This window comes from Coccinella septempunctata, chromosome 5 (genome assembly GCF_907165205.1).
Source record: "Coccinella septempunctata chromosome 5, icCocSept1.1, whole genome shotgun sequence".
Lineage (NCBI taxonomy): Eukaryota > Metazoa > Arthropoda > Insecta > Coleoptera > Coccinellidae > Coccinella > Coccinella septempunctata.
In genome coordinates this window covers 23,022,098-23,039,082 of record NC_058193.1, presented here as the reverse complement: position 1 = coordinate 23,039,082, position 16,985 = coordinate 23,022,098, and the positions used below count along the sequence as shown (strand labels likewise).

Genomic DNA, 16,985 nt, shown 5'->3' with positions numbered 1-16,985 from the left:
AGCTGAAGAGATAGAAGATACCATGAATATAAATCACTGTATTAATCTGAACGTCGTTTTTATTCAATATGCTATATATGCTTGCACATCCATTCTGATTTGGAAAGCCAATAAAAAAATTTCTAATGCAGTGCGTTTTTATGCACTTCCCTGCACTTCAAATTTCAACTTTTGCACACTAGTGGCGGAAAGAAATTATTTCCTGCACTAGTTGGGTATGAAAATAGCTCCTATATCGTTTCTCTTTTGGTTTCTCTAGTAGTTTAGGAAATTTCTAATTATTCGAAAATCGTACTATATTTCATTTATAAGACCATTGTTTTCTAGATAGATATGATGAACAACGATTTCAGTGACCTTCCATAAGATGTAGAAGCAGTAGTTCTATATGATATACGAAGGATATGAATAAGCCATCCTTTGTGGTCTATTATCCTTGACACTGGGGCTGCAACTTTAAAGTTTATGACGTCTCCTATTCTTATGGGCAAGAAGAGCTCTTGCTGTTCTTGCCGTTACGCCATGTTCTGTACAGCTCGTCCTCCAGTTCCAGATTCCAGTATCTTTCATAGTTTCTCGTTAGAGTCTTTTTCGTTGGCTTGCAATGGCGAGGTATAAACCAGTTGATCCAGAGGGTTTCCCTCCTCCATAGATGTAGTGCTTTTCAGAAAAGTGAATATAAGTACCTACATCAAAGCTACTATTAGAGACCCACGAATGGCTTTGTGAGAATTCCATATGAAGCAATTGAATGGAATCTGGCGAAGTAGGTTTTGAGGGCTGCCAGAAAATCTATTTATAATTACAATATCGGACCATTGTGAGTTTATTCTTGATCTTCACAATTTGTGTTTTTCATGGTACAGGTAGATAGATAATTAATACACATACTACATAGATATAATATATGGATAATTGCTCATCATCTGGAGAAGGAGGTAGTTCCTAAGAGACTTGTCCCTCTGGTTGGGAAATACAACCATACTTATCATAATCTTTCAGGAGATGCTCACCTCCTGACTGGCAAATAACATGTGACACCATGAAAAGCTTCCTATTGTAGGTTCATCTGGGGAACTTGAATAAATAATAGATCTCGCTCTTGGCAGGAGCAATTCCTACTGGCCGCTGTAGGCTGAAATTTCACCTTCAAAGACCTGGTGCCATAATGGAGCAAGTGAAGTCTATGTAACACGTTCTATGACAATATACTGGACCTAAGGGGTTCCATTCTTGACCTGGTCCTAGACCTAGAGGTTATTTCTCTGCCTGCACGCTGATAAGATCCTTTAAGGGTTCGGCTGGCTGAGGGCTAGGTGCAGTTAAGGAGCTCAATAGAGGGATATACATTGGACCAATCTTCGTTTCAGATCCAAATAGGTTGAAACCAATGCGTACTTCTATTAAAGTACAGTGCATGTATGAGTTGTGAGAAGATCTTCATAACCAAGGATGTAAGTATTGACTTCTAGTATCTGTTTACTGTTTTAACTTGCAAAACAATTCTAATTCATTCAGAAATAATACATAATATGTAAATGAATTGTTTGAGAAAAAATCCTGTTACAAAAAATTTGTTCTAATACCACCCTGACGGTAAACGATTCAGTGATCCTATACCAGCATTGCCTCGGCTTTGAAAAATTAGGATCGCATGAAATAGCATGGAAATTCGAAATATCACACGATGTTTTTTGCACAAAAAACTCGATGCATAGTTTGTGAATATTTGTATTCATATTTTTGGATGAGTGCTTTTAACTGCGACGAAGTGAATTATACGAAAAAGGCAATATAAAAAATAAACATGATGCAAGGTTTATTGATATACATATTGGCATATTTATACGTATTACAACAAGAAATATGTAACGATATCAAATGCAAGCATGCAATCATTTGAAGTTTAACCTCAATGGTTGTTCATTTCATACTTTTTTTACAGTATAGCAGTATGACTCATTCCGAGAGAAATTCCACCCTTTAAGACGCAGAAAAAATAACCATTTGATGAAGAGAATGGACCACCAGCAACTTTAAGTGCGGAATCTTGTAGTCAGTTCTTTTCAATCTTTCGTCAGGTCCTAATAAAAAATCGATAAAACTTGCTTCCAGAACCGTATCTGGTTCATTTCAAGGGGTAGGTACGATATTATTTGAAAAAGAAAAGTACAGGGTGGCAAGATTCGTTGTCTACTGAGGGAACTTCAAGAACTATAGCAGCTAGAAGAAAACGGATGACACATTCTCCGGCTTTTTTTCTTTTACTACACAGATTACAGAAACAAGCTTTCTGTAATCTGTGCTTATGTGATTATGCCCCCAAATCTAATAATCCTAAGGAACCCCCAAATACAACTTCTGTACAAACATGTGGGGACGGGACGATATTCTGGGGACCCAAAGAACGAAAAGATCGAATACAACATAACCGAGAGTCAAGATTCAAAATATGAGGTTATGTCATCCGATGAGGCAGAACTCTCATAGTAATACTACTCTGATTTCTCAAGTTATCGGTAAATTGGATTTTCATCTGCCATTTATTGATGACATTATCATTATGGTATCCTGGGATATGACTGAACCAGTATTGGAGATTTTCAACAGCTTCCATGATGATCTCAGTGTCATTCATGATTGGGGATGGCACTCTGCCATTTTTGGATGTTCACCTCATACGCCAGGATAAGGAAATAATGATATGAAGTTTACATTTTGTAACCGTAGGTGCTTTTTTTGACTAGTTCTACCTTTCGTTAAAAAATCCTCTGTATGACTCGAATAGTACACTTGATTATTTCAAGTATAGTTTAATTTAAAATGAATAACAAATATGTAAATGGGAATCAAATATAAAAAACACTTTTTTGACTTACCCAGTATCACATTCGCTTTCAGGTTCTGAATGGTATCCCTCGCTACTGCATGGACTTTCTGAAGTTTGCATCAAGTCAAGAACAGCTCCACAACCCTTGGAAAAAGACATCAAGAGTTTCGCGACAGGAATCTGCTCATCCACCGGATGTAATCTGAAATTACAAGTTTCATCTTAATATCACATTCAGATGTCCAGGTCCTCTCTGATAGACTCCATGAAGAGATTGGCAAGCGTCCCAGACACAAATTTGTCCCCATTTTCCCAAACGAATCCTCCATTACTTGAATACATCAGGGAAATTACCCTGTTGACTGTATCTAGAAAGATTTTTGAAGGGAATGGTTTCACGATGTTTTCTATTCTGTATTGGTGTCATGTCTGGGATTTCTCACCTGAATATGGCTAATACATGATATCGATATTGTCTTTTACGAAACTCACTCGAGTCTAATTGCTTTTTGAAATATGTTTTTCGTTTGTTTGATGTTTTCGAATGTTTTCGTCTTATTTGGAGGGATAATGAAGTTAAACAACAACAAAGTTAAAGTGTTAAATAGACTGATCCAACCAAAATACGATACTATTTGTAAGCATCACTCACACAATAGGGAATACTCCTTCTGACGAAAATGATGTATTTTTTATTAAATATCTTGAAAACGTCACATATTGAAATATCCATTTGAAGCCTTTTCCAAATAAATTATTTTAAGTACTTTAAAATGAAAAATAAAAATGGGTATTCAAAATTTAAAGTTTCGTTTATATTGCACAAGTTGGCAACATCGACTGAAATATGCGTTGATAATAAAGGACAACAAATACACTATCTGGTTGAGATAGACAAAGAAGGCTGTCTATGAAGTCTGCGACGAACAAGGAAGGTCCTAAAATTTTATTGGATTTTTATGGCCGGTTGCTGTTGAGGCTCGCCTGTGAGTACGCGCCTTATCAACAGCTGTTATTTTATAAACAAGACATTGTTTTTTTATTTTTTAGTAGGCGCTGTTGCCAAATCGTAAGCTAGAAATGGAGCGATGTAAATTTTAAAACCTGATATTTGAAGAATGATTTTGAATAGTTTCCGCGGTGCATTTGAAAAATTCATGAATGAAACTGATAAATGTTCAGTTTCAACTTGCATATGCTGTGATAACCCAAATTGAGGAGAACTCCCCTCAACTTCAACTCCCTATAATCCAAAGTTTCAAAGTTACTCAAACTAGTTGTTGATTGGGGGGATTGTGTCTAGTGACACATTATATATCTAGGGTTTACAGGAATTTGGACACCAATTCTTGTTAAAATTTCTTCATTATTTCTTCGGCAAAGTAATTTAAAATTCAAAATCAAATCTTTTTCTCAATTTGAAATGTGATAAAGTTTTTCAGATTCTCCCCTTAATTGACAAAGAAATCAGTAAGAAAGTCTTTTGAAAATGTTGAAAAACTGCAGAAAGACGACACACAATCATGATAAAAAATCGCTTAAATCGTTTCATTTGATTCGAATTGATTGAATTCTTTTCTATTCAATATAGATCGTTAAAATTAATCGAAATGGAGACTGCAGCTTCTTCCAAGTGAGACGATTAAAACGACTTTTCATTCACTTTTCTGATAAAGTATTTACAATTTGAAAGAAATCAAAGGTTAGAGTGTGAGTTACATACGACGTTGCCAGCTCCCCAGAATGATTACAGATGAAGATGAACTATACATTTGGAAGAAAAGAATATTGATGTTTCGGATACTTATCTTTCACTTTGCCGAATCACGAGTCGATCAATACCTAACAATGTTTGTCAATGAAATCTGTCAAGTCGTTTTATTCTCAGAAAAATCGTCGCAAACTATTTACACTTACTTTTTGATTTGTGATATACAAAATAAAGCTTCCTTGTCGTTCTGTACTCTTGTAGCTAAAGTATCTATAAGTGGTCTTAGTTGTTGCAGTGCTTGTTTGTCTAGAATGGTCAAAATTGTCTTATTGTCGATCAGTCTCTGCTGTACGTCGTGGTGGTGTAAATTTAAGAGTCTTTGGTGTGAAGCGTCCACTGGTTTTTTAGAGTCTGAAGTAACAAGATGCAGTTCATCTAAACGATGTAGAGCTGTCTTGTAGGCGTCTATATGACGGGAAAGTTCGTTCTTGAGAGCAACATGGAGGTGGGTCAAGCCACTGGCTTCTTGCATCAATCCATGACATCCCAATCCTGAAAAATTTATTGATAATTTAATTTAGAGAAGAATTGTGACGAAGGAGTCAATCGATAATGATCTCAATTTCAATTTTGTTGTACAAAATACCGTACTTAACATTTTTGCTAAGTAATTTTTTAGACATAAAAAATTAGGATTGCCATTATAATATGACATCATATCTCAAATTTGAGACGCGCTGTAGAAAATTTTTTTACATCATATTATAATAATAAATCCTCTTTTAGTGTTCACAATAATAATATTTTTAAAGTTATTTCGATCGTCAGATTGGAATATAATTGAGTCTTTTAGGAGTACCTAATATTTAAATATACTTGTGTTCTAACAAGAAAATCATGATCGCACCGAAAATTAGAAATTTTAGATATACAGGGTGAGTCTTTGACTCTTAAAAATATTTTAGCAGTAGATTCTTGGGGTCAAAAGAAACACTCTTATTCCCTACCATTATTTTTTTACTCAGCTCGGTTTAAAAGATACAGGCTGTTGAAATACCATAAAAAAATGTTATTTTTATAGTTCTACTCAAGGGCGATCCTACGGGGGGTGGGGGTAAAGGGGGTAATTACCCCCCCCAGTGCCCATAACGAATTCGATTTTTTAAATTTTTCATATGAAAAAACTGAGAAAAAACAATATTATAATGAAATGAAGAAGCAGATTCCTTGTGCAATTTCAAGAAAAAAAATATGTGAATGCAAATCCTACCTAGAGATACCTACAGGGTGTTATTTGAAGTCTTAATTTGAAATTTCAATTGTTCTTTCGATTACTAACCCCCCCAGAAATTCAGTCTAGGACCGCCCGTGGTTCTACTCGTATCTCACAAACGGTTCTATCGAATGAAATGAATTTCGGAATATAACTTAACATTTATTTGTTTAATCTTTTTCAATATCACCCACGTCTTCCAGTTATCCCATTATGATCATTACGTAGCATAAACAAACAAAAATTCAAAGAAACTCTTGAAACTAAGTTTTGTGAAATAAAAATGTTCTTCATATTTTCTCACATAATACGCCGTTTTCTAGCAATTTTATGATCAAAAATTAAAAATATTCTGTGAAATTTGAAAAATTGGGTACTTTGGCTGAATACAGCTCTGTTTAACAGACCCACAGATGTGTACTATCACAGATTTAGCTAGTTATTCTGAAGGTAATTTTGCGTATTATTAAAATTTAAAAAGGCTATATCTTTTTATCAATGCCGAATCGGGAAAAATGGTATAGGAAATAAGTATTTCTTTTGACCTCAAGAATCTATTGTTGAAATATTTGTACGAATCAAAGACTCATCCTGTATAGTAGTTATAGGAATATATAAATATTATAATGATTGCTTAGTTTTAAAATCAAAATTGATCTACTATCTGAACGGAATTCTTTTGTGAAGCTGGGAGATATTTCAATGTATATTAGGATATACAAAATTGATTTTTCTTCTCTCAAATTCTGAAATACCTCCTCAACTTTTTTATAGTCGATATAAAAATAATAATCAATAACATCACGTGGTTCGAGTTTGGGAAGAATTGCTGTATTACTTACATCAAATCTTATAATATACATTATAATGTTACTAGATCATAATTATTCATATGTCACTAGATAATAATTATTCATATAATATGGTTGAGTGTTTTTAGTCAATTATGATGATCTAGTGACATTATTATATTGTTTATTATAAGTTTTGATGTGAATTAATACAGCAATCCTTTCCATACTCAAATCTATTGATGTTTGCATTCTTGTTTTTATATCATCTGTAAAAAAGTTGAATAATTTGATTGAATAGGAGGAACGCGGGAATCTATAAGTTCGTGTGAAATTCGCATGATTCTATCATTATCTTCAATATACCAACAACTTGGTACAGATCGTTACTTTGAATTCACTTTCACATTTTTTTCTTTGATATTAATAATTTAGATTCTAGTATTTACAGTGATATTCACGGTAGGAGTTTCTCGATAAATAGAAACGCTGTGATCTTATCTGAATTCCCTTCATGTCTCTACATCGCTTTCTCCAAGTTTAAACAATATCAAAAATTATCCATCAATCAAACCGGACAGTGGGAAATATTTTCTAATTTTCTTAACAGAATCACTAAAACTATGTAACTAACATTAAGATGAAATCTAAGTATAATATTTTATCGGGGTAGTATGTGACGAAAGAATTTTGAAGAATTACAATTCCAAATTATAGATTATATATGTGACAATGATCATTCAATCAATTTAATTGAAATGGACATAAAATTCATAATTAAGTTCGGTCCCAAAAGTTGGGTTTCATGTTTTCGCAATGATAAAACTTAGTACCAGAAGAAATTCAAGCATTGGTATTATACAGGGTGAGTGTTTGACTCCTACATATATTTTAACAGTAGATTCTTGAGGTACAAAAAAACAATTTTTTCTATATACCATTCTTTAAGATAGCATTTTTAAGTTTTCATAATGAGCTATACCACATCTGGAAAAACAAAATTCCCTTCAGAATAACAAGCTAAATTTATGACACTACACATCCGTGGATCTTTTAAACATAGTTGTATTCAGCCAAAGTACCCAATTTTCAGAATATCACAGATATTTTTCATTTTTGAACATTTTTTGAACGAATTACTCGAAAACGGCGCATTATACGAGAAAATATGAAGAATACTTTTATTTTATAAAACGTTCATTAGAGAGCGTCCAAGTTAATGTCAAGAGTTGGGTTTTTCGAATTTTCGGTATTTTTATGGTACGTGATGGTCATAATGAGAAAACTGGAAGACGTGGGTGATATCTTGTGTTTAAAAGAGATTTATTAAATAAATGAAATACTAAATTCCGAAATTCATTTCATTCGATGAAACCGTTTGTGAGATAGAACTAAAAATAATTATGGTTTTTCAACAGCCTGTATCTTTCAAACCGAGCCGATACGGATTAAATGGTAAGGGAAAAAAATTTTTCTTTTGACCTCAAAAATCTACTGTCAAAATATTTGTACGAGTCAAAGATTCACCCAGTACATTATTCGAAATTTAAATGAAGTTCAAGCCAACATAATATATTATTTTAGGGTAAGTGATTAACGACCTCCAAATTATAACAAAAAAGAGAGATGGGCTGACAATTATTGAATTGGTTTCGATTCATTTGACCGGAAACCTATCAACCCTTCTCTCTTTTTTGTTATAATATATTATTTCCCTAATCAATGAAATTATCTGTTATGGGGGTAAACTCAATTCCTACCTTGTATGGCTTGGTCCAAAGATTTTCTCCTTTGTGTGAGTAGTCTGTGGAAATCTGGCTGATAATCGAAAAGAGCCTTCGCCAGTCTGAAAACCTTCGTCTTCAATGTTGGATCGTCAAGAGAAGCAAATAATCTGACCAACTGCCATACTACTTGCTCAGCGTTGATGTTGGGTCTTTGGCCTGACGCTATCAATCTGAAAGAAAAATGAGCTCAGAAATTATAGATAAAAAAGAATACATGCGACTAAAAGAGAAAAATCGCTTCAATAAATTCAATTCAATGTTTTATTAATGTGTTGTGGCAAACAATAATTCCGATCATAGTTCTAATCTAGCACTTTGATTCAGAAAAGAGTTATACATGGTGACATGACAAAATGTTGTTGATCAGTCGCTCTCTCTGAATTCACGTTGAGTTTCCGAACATCCTGTACATTATTCGAATAATTTCATATGAAAAGCAAGAGTTCCATCCTTCTGAAATCAGCTTTCTCGATATACATCTATTGACATAAATTATAACAATGAAAGTTTAATTAAACCGATTTCCTTTTATTATTACCTCATTAATCAATAACATATTATGACTCTGAACTATGAATCAAACACATTTTATTATATCAATCGATTAATGCAAATCCACGAGCTGATAGCTGATGAAAGTTCCACTTATCTTGTAATCTATTCTACGACATTCAAATGAGGGATCATGATTATCATTGAACTTGAAAGCGATTTGAATTTAGTCTCGCAGAGTGCGTTTTCAGATGTAAATAAAACATTATCATTTTGAAACGCAAGGAGAATGCTGCACCCAGTGTTTCTGCATTTCTTTGGAGAGATCTCATGGTAATATAATATCCTCGAGAATCCTTTGAATGTGTTTATTCAAATCAGTTTCTGGGTTAACGTGGAGTCCCAAGAGGTCAAAGGCCTGGCATAAGATGGTACTAATCCAATTAGGTCTTCAGTCATGAATGGATTCATTCGAATTGTAAATTTCTTATTAGTATACGATTTTCGGATGTTTGGAAGCTTTCCAAGATTTATGGTGTGAATATTCAGAAATTTGGAAGTGGCGCATATTGAAAGAACCAGTGATAATATGCTGAATAAAACAGTGACATAAATAATTGATGTAGGATCATTAGATGCCAGAATGATGAGACTGTTTTATGATCGTTTTGAGGAAAATGTTAATTTTGTCCAAAAACATAATTGTATAATTTTTAGAGTTACTATTGTAAAAAAAAATCAGAACAATTCGAAAACTCTGCGATCCGATAATTTTCTCATCTGTTGTCTTATAAGTTCATAGTAGCTTTGCTTGACCTTTTTTACCGGTTGTCTAAGAAAAACCATAAAAAAATGTTATTTTTAGTTCTTACAAACGGTTCTATCGAATGGAATGAATTTCGGAATGGAGTTTTTCATTTATTTGATGGATCTTTTTCGAACACAAGATATCACCCTCGTCTTCCAGTTGCCTCATTATGACTTTTAGATACGTACCATAAATATACAAAAAATTCAAAGAGCCCAACTATTGAGACTAAGTTGGAGACAATCTTGTGCATATTTGAAAGTTTTGTAAAATAAAAGTAGGTATTCTTCATATTTTCTCGTATTATGCGCCGTTTTCGGGTAATTTTATGGTCAAAAATAAAAAAACAATCCGGGCACTTTGACCGAAGGTAACTCTTTTAAGATCCACAGATGTGTAGTACAGATTTAGCTAGTTATTCTGCAGGTAATTTTGTTTCTCTAGGGGTGGCATAGGTCATTATGAAAATTTAAAATGGCTTTTTATCAGGGACAAATCGGAAGAAATGGTATATAGGAAAAAAAAAATTTCTCAAGAATCTGCTTTTACAATATTCGTACAAGTCAAAGACTCACCCTGAATATAGGGTGTTTTCAAAGGTGAGGCTTTTTTGATAGAAGTTTTTTGCGAGGGCAACGGGAGTGCAGAAGATTACATAGGGCCTGACGTTCCTAAATCACTAACCTGCCACTTAAAAAGTAGTTCAGATGATATAAACCTTATACATCTAAATGTGCAATCCTTAAGAAATAAAACCAATGACATAGAATCTATGATGTACTCTCAAACGTCAACTTTCAACATCTTATGCATCACCGAGCATTGGCTCTCCTGTGACGAAGCTCAGGGATTTGGAATGGACGGTTGGGAGCTTGCTCATTACTACTCCAGACCAATCTCCAGCGGAGGAGGTACCATGATACTCGTGAGAAGAGGATCGAATGGCATGGACGAATTCGACCGAGTCGACAATACATATTTGCAACCAGTCCCTGGAGACTCACTGTGAGGTTTCGGCTATCAGGCTGGTTAAGTGTAATGTTGTAGTTATATGTGTTTATTCTTCTCCATCAAGAAACTTTAACTTATTTATGTCGACTATGGCATCCATTTTAGGTATGTTGAATTTAAAGAGAGATAGAGTAATTTTCTGTGGAGATTTTAACGTTAAATTCCGCATGAACTTTGAATGTGCTTCAGACCCTGAAGCTCGCCTGCTGACAAACTTGTTTATCTCTTTTGGTCTCAGGCAGAAGATTTTCTGCCCCACCAGGAAAAAGAACTGTCTCGATAATATTTTTAGCAATATTGACACCCATGGCGAATACGCAGGTATTATTGAAACATCTTTTTCTGATCACGATGCACAGGTGTTCTGTACTGGTCCCCGTCAGAAGAGAGCTGAACCGACTCTTAGAAAAGTCCGACCCCTCACCTTAGAGGGATACAACTCGATCCACAGATTGCTATCGGATCAGTCGTAGGATTTCGTCGACGAGGATGAGCTGGCCGTCGATGAATGTTTCCGTAGATTTCACCAAATTGTCGTTGACAGTTTTCTTGAATCATTTCCTGAGAAGACTGTTAAGGTTTCGAGTCCAGTTGTGAGGCGCGGCTGGTTCACTCAGGAACTCCGAGACATGAGAGAAAACCTCATCCTATTAACCGCCATGTACGAACGATATCGATCTAGTGATCTGATCGCAGCTAGAAACCAGCTCCGAGCTAGGTATAGGAAAGCCATAAAAACCGCAAAAACCAATTATTTCGATAAAATTATAAATAAATCTGGTAATAAATCCAAAACCGCTTGGCGTTTGGTAGGCGACCACCTTGGAAGGAACAGCGGGGACGGATTAGTGAGTGTAGATCCAAATAGGTTTAATAAACACTTTTCAAAGTACGCCGAGACAATTCTAGAAAACGTGCCTCCGTCGAGGACGCCTTTCCATGATTCATTTTAGAAAGAAATCCCACCAAGAACGCACTTCAGCTTCAAAGAGGTCGGCCATAACATCGTGAGAGATATTGTGGCGAATATGAGGAACAGCAGGTCGGCGGACTTTTACGGACTCTCTGTGGATGTTGTGAAAAAAAACATCAATCCACTAATTTCTCCTTTAACCAAACTAATCAATAGGTGCCTCACATCTGGCACTTTCCCCGCCTGTTTGAAGATCTCCAAAGTCATACCAGTCCACAAAAAAGGCGACAAATATGATCTAAATAATTATCGCCCGATTTCCTTAGTGCCGATATTTTCCAAGATTCTAGAAAAGGTTGTATCGAATCAGATCGTTGAATTTCTTGAGGAAAACTGTTTATTGACATCATGCCAGTACGGGTTCAGGAAGGGCAAAAGCACCACTGATGCCATACTGCGGCTCATGAGGGGCGCTATGGACTGCTTCGAAAACAAAAAATATTATCAGGCGTCATTCATCGACTTAACGAAGGCCTTTGACTGCGTCACTTGTGACAGGCTCCTATACAAGTTAAAGAGATACGGTTTCGATGAGGCGGCTCTGAGCCTGGTCCGGTCATTCCTTAGTGTGAGATCACAGGTTGTGTCGGTTGGGGGTGAGTTGTCTGGTGTGGAACCCATCGAGACTGGGGTGGTCCAGGGTTCGACGCTGGGACCTATCCTTTTTATCATCGATGTAAACGACTTCCCTGACTTTATGACTGATGCCGAACCGATTATATTCGTTGATGATACCACCCTTACAAACGAATCCTCGGACTTACATTCCCTTGAGGATTTGTCTAAAGCTGCACTGTCGAGGGCATCGGATTGGTTTGCATCAAACGGCCTCTGTGTGAATGAGGGAAAGACGCAGGAGCTCGTTTTCAGCCTGAGAGATATGAGCAGCCTGCCCACAGCGAACACCTCTGTTAAATTTCTTGGAGTGTACCTGGATGCGTCTCTTACGTGGGCAGTCCAAATTGATAGTTTGGCTTCTAGACTCAGCAGCAATATATTTGCTCTGAGGGTACTATCGAGCTCGTTGTCAACCGGAGTGCTTAAGACTGCCTATTTTGCCTTGGTAGAAACACACCTTAGGTATGGAGTCCTAGTATGGGGTAATTGCGCCCAGGCTGGGATTATTTTTGGACTTCAGAGACGAGCGATGAGAGTTTTGGGCGGGCTGGGATACCGTGACTGCTGTAAGCACGTTTTCAAGAAACTGAGAATACTCACTTTTCCCTCCCTATTTATACTTGAGAGTCTGCTCTACATCCATAAAAACAGCAAAAATTATACTACGCTGTCAGATACTCATGAACATGACACCAGAAACAGACTCAATATTAGGAAGGAGTACGTTAGACTGAGCAGATCCCAGCGCGGTCCGGACTTCAGCGCTGCTACATTATTCAACAAGCTTCCTGTTGGGGTCAGGGGCCTGCCGACCAGGATATTCAAGGGGAAAATTAAAAAATTTTTGCTGTCGCATGTCCTTTACTCGGTGGACGAGTTCAAAGGCATGAGAATCTCTGAGACCGACTTTCATTGAATTGCAGATCTATTATATATATTTGATTATAGACTTTCAATACTGTATGTTTGTTTGACTATTCATGTAATTAGTGCTATGCTATTTACCTATATATGTGTGTGTGCATTTTGATTATGTGAAGTATTGTTGTAGTATCTGATGTTTCTATATCTCTGTACTGACCTGTGAAAGCATAATGTAGTGTGCAATTCATCAATAAATCTCTCTCTCTCTCTCTCTAGAAGGTAGAGGTAGATCAAAATAAGTTGTTTAACCAAAAATTGTCGATATATAATATCCAAGATGGCTGAGATACAACCCCTAGAAGGTCTACAAAATTTCATTGAATTTCAAGTACGGGGCTGTGGAAGGTGACTCCGGCATCGCAAAAACGAAAAAAAACATGAGCATATGGCTAGACAATAAGTTCAGTACCAAGTTCATCGGATTAGATGCATCAGGTCACTTTTGAGAGAATCATAATTGTTGTATCTTGCAATTTAGGGTGAAAAAAAAAGTAGAAATCAGATCAGATCAGCAGTTTCTTGAAAATGCTTATGTTAGTTATGTTGAAAAAGTACTATGATGTTTCCCCATTTCATCCCATTTTTACGACGATTGTTGGAAAGTTCGAACAAGAAGATTTGATGCCCATTGTGAAAAATTTCGTGAATAATTTAGATGAATTTTATTGATGAGTTTTTGAAGTATTATTATATTTTTTACAGTTGTGTCCTAAGTCACTTCTGTCAGTTCGTATCAAAATGAGCTATGTCATAAAATCGTGTAAGTGACTAAAAACTAATAAGAACAATTCGGCAATCCCAATTTTCCATTTTCATTACCACGTAAATATCGAACGAGCCAATATCAAAGAGTATCAACTAGACACTCTTTGCCAATATCCTAAACGAAACCACATGGTCGAATCAGGAGATAAGCTATTTCCCACTGCTTTGCGATAATTCAGATAACAAACAGTCTAGGGTCGTATTAGGATCTATTTCAGTAATCATTTTTGATTTTTTTTTGTCAACTTTGTCATTTTGAAAGTTTTGTATAGGTGATTTTTGGTGAAACGCTTCATTTCGACCAATTTTATTTTCTGTTGAAAAGAAAAAAATGCACCCTGTATATATTTTTAAAACGGTTATTTTTTGTATGAGATGAGATCAAAGAAAGAATAAATTCGTATTTGAAAAAACGGAGTTGTTTTTTTACCCTAAGTGCAAAAGATTGAAAAAAAAAATTATAATGTCATATTTCTACTGAAAAAGTACCTACAGAAAGTTTTAATTGTTTTTAGATAATTTCGAAAATAAAAAAGTTATGGCACATTTTCGAAATCAACAAAATATCAAAATTTGGTTATATCTTCAAGACAAATGAAGATATCGTGAAACGGTTTGCACCATAGAGAAAGGGTCTCTGGTTTGCACTAATGGACTTGTCACCAAAATCTAGCTCAGGACTTCTTCAACGTTTTTACCAATGCAGTCTAGAAGCAGGACGCAGGTACCAAAAACAGCCTTAATCAGGCAATTTGAGATACCCTATACATGATTACAATATGTAGGTACGCAAATGATCCAATTTTTGAGCACCGCATTTTCTTCTCGAATATCCTATAATCTGTGGTATTCTTTGAATTTTTGATATTGAATTGATGTGGCCAATACTTGATGAAAATCTATAATTGAACAAAAAAATTGAATTATACGAACTAAAAACTTAATTACAGACATGATTTTCACCAACTTGTTTTCAATCACGACACGTGTTTCGTTATCAAAGTATCATCTTCAGGTGGTTGAAGGTGATAGCAAACATGTTTCGTGGTTAAATGAGTCATGTAAGTAAAAATCATATACTTAATTCAGTTATTTAATTTATATTCTTTGTTTCATACGATACGTGGTTGCGTAAAAGTAAGCATCTGCTTTCTACTTGTTGTTGAGTCTGTAATTGGGAAAATATGTTGAAATGATATCCAACGATCATTCAATGATAAGCTCTTTCTTTCTGTAAATTACTGTAGTATTACATTACAGAGTTTGGTTGTTCATATCATTCTCATCCCAATAAATCTGGTATCAACACCATTATCTCTTCCTTACCCTCGAAATGTTACGACAGAAATTTTCTCGACCTCCCAGACTTCTTCGAAGATCTTCCGAACCGATTCCCTCCTCAGGATTCCCGTTTAATTGGCTCCGATTCCCGCAGGATAACTACAAGATGGAAATTTGAATTCCAGCAAATGCCTCCGACTATTTCAGCTCAAGTTACGCGGTTCGTCAAATGGATCGGTCCCCCATTCAAAAATCGATCCGGCCGCGCGGAGAGCGTGGGATTGCAGAATGGGCCCCAAGGAAGACCCGGTCTCATTTAAATAATCCAGAGTGTTATTGCTCCATTCCTCTAATGACGAGAATGAATTCGGTTGTGCGTTCAGCTACGCGACAGGGGGGCAAGGAGGAATGGGCGGCAGTCGGCCCCCCTCGTCTTTTACAACGTGAAGTTCCAGGGTTTCTTCGAGCTGACGGGGTGGACTAATTGAAATCTGAACTGTCTAACGAGGTGGCGAAGTATCAAATATGTTTATGATGAGGATGAACTTGTCCTCGCTCTTGACCTGAGTGGTAGAGATGGATGAGGTAACCAAATACCTTCTGTAGAATGATCGGACTTTCCCTAGTAGTTTTCGAATTTTATGAGGGTCTGTAACATTGTTCAGTATTTCAATGTCGCATATTCTTTGCTGACTTTCAGCACAGCTACCTAAAGTCTGTGCTTTCAGATTACTAGGGAGGCAAATTCTGCCTTTTAAAGGTAATATGGAAGACACTGTTAGGGCCGCCGTTTGCACCGACTCAGGTATTTAAAGTGGGATCAAAGCTTACTTATTTCTAAAGCTTACCATAGAATTACCATAGCAATCACTGAAATAAGTATGATTTAACGTCAAGCCCGTCTTAAATAAATCAGTGATAGTGATAGATAGTTGGGGAGCCAATGATGCTAAATCGGTATTTACTCAAGCGTCATGGAGACCTAGTGGAGATTAGATGGTAAAACAATAGGTTCTATGATGTATGCACTTTCAGCGGTGGGGAAAGCGTCTGCAGTTTTTCAAAGATTAAAAAAAAATCGTCCGGTGTACCCACAGGGTGGGCAGAATTCATTGTCTACTGAGGGGATCTCGAGAACTAAAGCAGCTAAAAGAAAATGGATGGCATATTCTCTAGCTCTTTTTTCATGATTAATGCAAATCTGAAAACAGAATCGGCCTATCAATTCAAGATTTCGAGTTATAAACAAAAATTGAAATTTTGGCGATTCCGAAAAGTTCTCATAACTTTTTTGTCTTTGAAGTTACAGATCTGAAACTTGAACCTTCTTAGGCACTTTCATACGTAGAATCTACTGACAAAAGACTTTTTTCCAATTCAAAAATAACAAATTCAATAAAAGTTTGCATTAAAAAAAAATTGAAGTTCACCTAATGATTCGAAATGGAAAAATATTTTGAGCTCATCAGTGGATTATATGTGAATAGGTGCCTGTAAAAGGTTCAAGTTTCAGATTTGTAACTTCAAAGACAAAAAAGTTATGAGAACTTCACGAAGTTATCAAACTCAAAAACGAAGTATCGTAGGAGGCTACGGTTTTCACCATTCTTTGTTTCTCCGAAAAAGAGCTAGAAAATGTGTCTAGCTGCTATAGTTCTCGAGATCCTCTCAGTAGACAACCCCCCTCCCCCCCAAGTGTCTCTGATAATAAATTCATGTTA

The 16,985-nt window shown here is 35.9% G+C and overlaps 1 protein-coding gene across 1 annotated transcript in view; it reads right to left on the bottom strand.

Annotated features, from left to right (window-relative positions):
* LOC123312938 overlaps window positions 1-16,985 on the bottom strand; it is a 47,180-nt gene that overhangs the window by 14,031 nt on the left and 16,164 nt on the right. Inside the window, exons 2-4 of the mRNA XM_044897532.1 lie at window positions 8,366-8,562; window positions 4,748-5,093; window positions 2,880-3,032 (exon numbers count right to left, since the gene is read on the bottom strand). Of these exons, the coding sequence (XP_044753467.1) occupies window positions 2,880-3,032; window positions 4,748-5,093; window positions 8,366-8,562 (696 nt within the window). The remainder of the gene's footprint in view (window positions 1-2,879; window positions 3,033-4,747; window positions 5,094-8,365; window positions 8,563-16,985) is intronic.